Source organism: Dreissena polymorpha, chromosome 5, assembly GCF_020536995.1.
Source record: "Dreissena polymorpha isolate Duluth1 chromosome 5, UMN_Dpol_1.0, whole genome shotgun sequence".
Taxonomy (NCBI): domain Eukaryota; kingdom Metazoa; phylum Mollusca; class Bivalvia; order Myida; family Dreissenidae; genus Dreissena; species Dreissena polymorpha.
The window spans coordinates 95905418-95907308 of record NC_068359.1 but is presented as its reverse complement, the minus strand read 5'-3'; the positions used below and the strand labels follow the sequence as shown (position 1 = coordinate 95907308).

The window sequence follows — 1891 nt, the reverse complement described above, 5'->3', positions numbered from 1 at the left end:
TACCCTAGCTCTTTGCGAATAGATACCTTGGTTCTTTTACGTGCTCAGTGTATAGCACCGATACACGCGAGAATTACCTGGGTTTCATACCAGTACATCTCTAGTTGGGTGGGAAACACTTGAAGCATTTCTGATATTTCCAGTGCCCCGGCCGATCATCTCTCAACATCGAGGATATCATTTACTGGTCGGACAGCCAGATTGTTCTGTACTGGTTGTCGTTTACTAAGCCACTTAAGAAGTTCGTTTCAAGACGGGTAAACGAAATCTGTGAAATCACCGGAAAAGTTCACTGGCAGTACTGTCCAACAAACGACAATCCAGCCGACTTACAGACTCGCGGTGTCACCGCCAAAGCCTTTTTGGGAAACCGTTTGTGGATGAAAGGACCTTGACTTGTTATGTTCTGCATCAAGCTGGCCGTCATGGAAACCGGTAGATGAAAGAGGAATCGCCGGAAACGACATGCTTCATACCGGAAGTAACGAACCATACGTGTTCACCGTTACCGAAACACAGCTTTCGTCATCCATTGCGTCTATTATAAATATCGAGGAATACAGTTCATTCACCAAACTACATCGATTGCCGACATACGTTCGACGATTAATTCATAATTGCCGCGTGAAAATGCAAGACAGGTACTTCGGTGAATTATCAACTGGAGAACTGAAAGAGGGAGAAAGAAAGTTGATTTCTTTAGTGCAGCGAGAAGTATTTCAACCGGAGCTCCAATTTTTGACCTCAGGCTTACGTAGGTCATCTATCGTGAAGCAGCTTAAATTGTTCATAAATGAAGCAGATTGTATTCGATGCAGAGGCAAAATTCAAAACGCTCCGGTCAGTGAAGATACGAAGTTCCCTCTTCTACTTCCAAAGAAACACCATTTCACGACGCTTGTCATACGCCATGCACACGAAACTCTTAAGCACTCAGGTACAAACGCAACAGTAACCTTCCTGAGACAGAAGTTTTGGATTCCGGCCATCCGACAAGTCGTGATATCAGTAACCCGGAAGTGCGTGGTGTGTCGACGAGTGTGTGGACCGGCATATCAAGCACCGGATCCACCGCCACTACCTAAAATGCGAGTCGATGACAGCCCACCGTTCGCCGTCACAGGCGTTGATTTCACTGGCGCATTGTCTATTCGAGAATCCTCCGGAAGTGAAAAGAAGGTGTATATTTGCCTCTTCACCTGTGCCTCAACACGTGCCGTTCAACTCGAAGTGGTACCAAATTTGACCGAAGATGCGTTTATGAACGCTTTCCGGCGATTCGCAAGCCGAAAGTCCATGCCACACACCGTGTTGTCCGACAATGCAACTACATTTAAAGCCGCATCCCGTCATCTACAGAATTTAATGCAGTCTCCATCCATTCAGAGGAATTTCTCCAACATGGGCATCACATGGAAGTTCATTCCCACAAGAGCACCTTGGTATGGAGGCTGGTGGGAGAGGCTTATCGGTGTTACTAAGTCAGCTGTCAAGAAGACATAAGGTCGGACATTCGTCACCCTGGAAGAGTTACAGACCATAATCGTGGAAATTGAGGCGATCATTAATGATCGTTCACTGACATATGTGTCTACTGACATCAACGACGCGGGGGCCATATCCCCCTCATTCTTGATGTATGGTCGCCGACTGACGTCACTACCCTAAGTGAGCGGCGACGCCGACAACGCCGGTTGCTCAATCGATAATACAGATGTAAAACGTCAAGCCCGGAACTTCACGCAACGAGTCAGCCATTTCCGGAAACGTTGGCGATATGAGTATCTTACATCATTCCGTGACCAGCACCGTAAGACATGAGCATCGACATCCGGAACTATTCATGTTGGAGACGTTGTCCATATCCATGACGACGGTCCGCGCTTGAAGT

The 1891-nt window shown here is 47.1% G+C and overlaps 1 protein-coding gene across 1 annotated transcript; it reads left to right on the top strand.

Moving 5' to 3' along the window:
- Positions 1–1086: 1086 nt before the first annotated feature.
- On the top strand, positions 1087–1503 carry LOC127831486 (uncharacterized). The gene has a single exon (XM_052356469.1). It carries the CDS (start codon positions 1087–1089, stop codon positions 1501–1503), a length of 417 nt encoding a protein of 138 aa, XP_052212429.1.
- Positions 1504–1891: the final 388 nt, after the last annotated feature.

What these genes read in the sequence shown, in the direction of transcription:
- LOC127831486 (XM_052356469.1), top strand. Translation starts at nt 1,087, where the DNA reads ATGCGAGTCGATGACAGCCCACCGTTCGCCGTCACAGGCGTTGATTTC.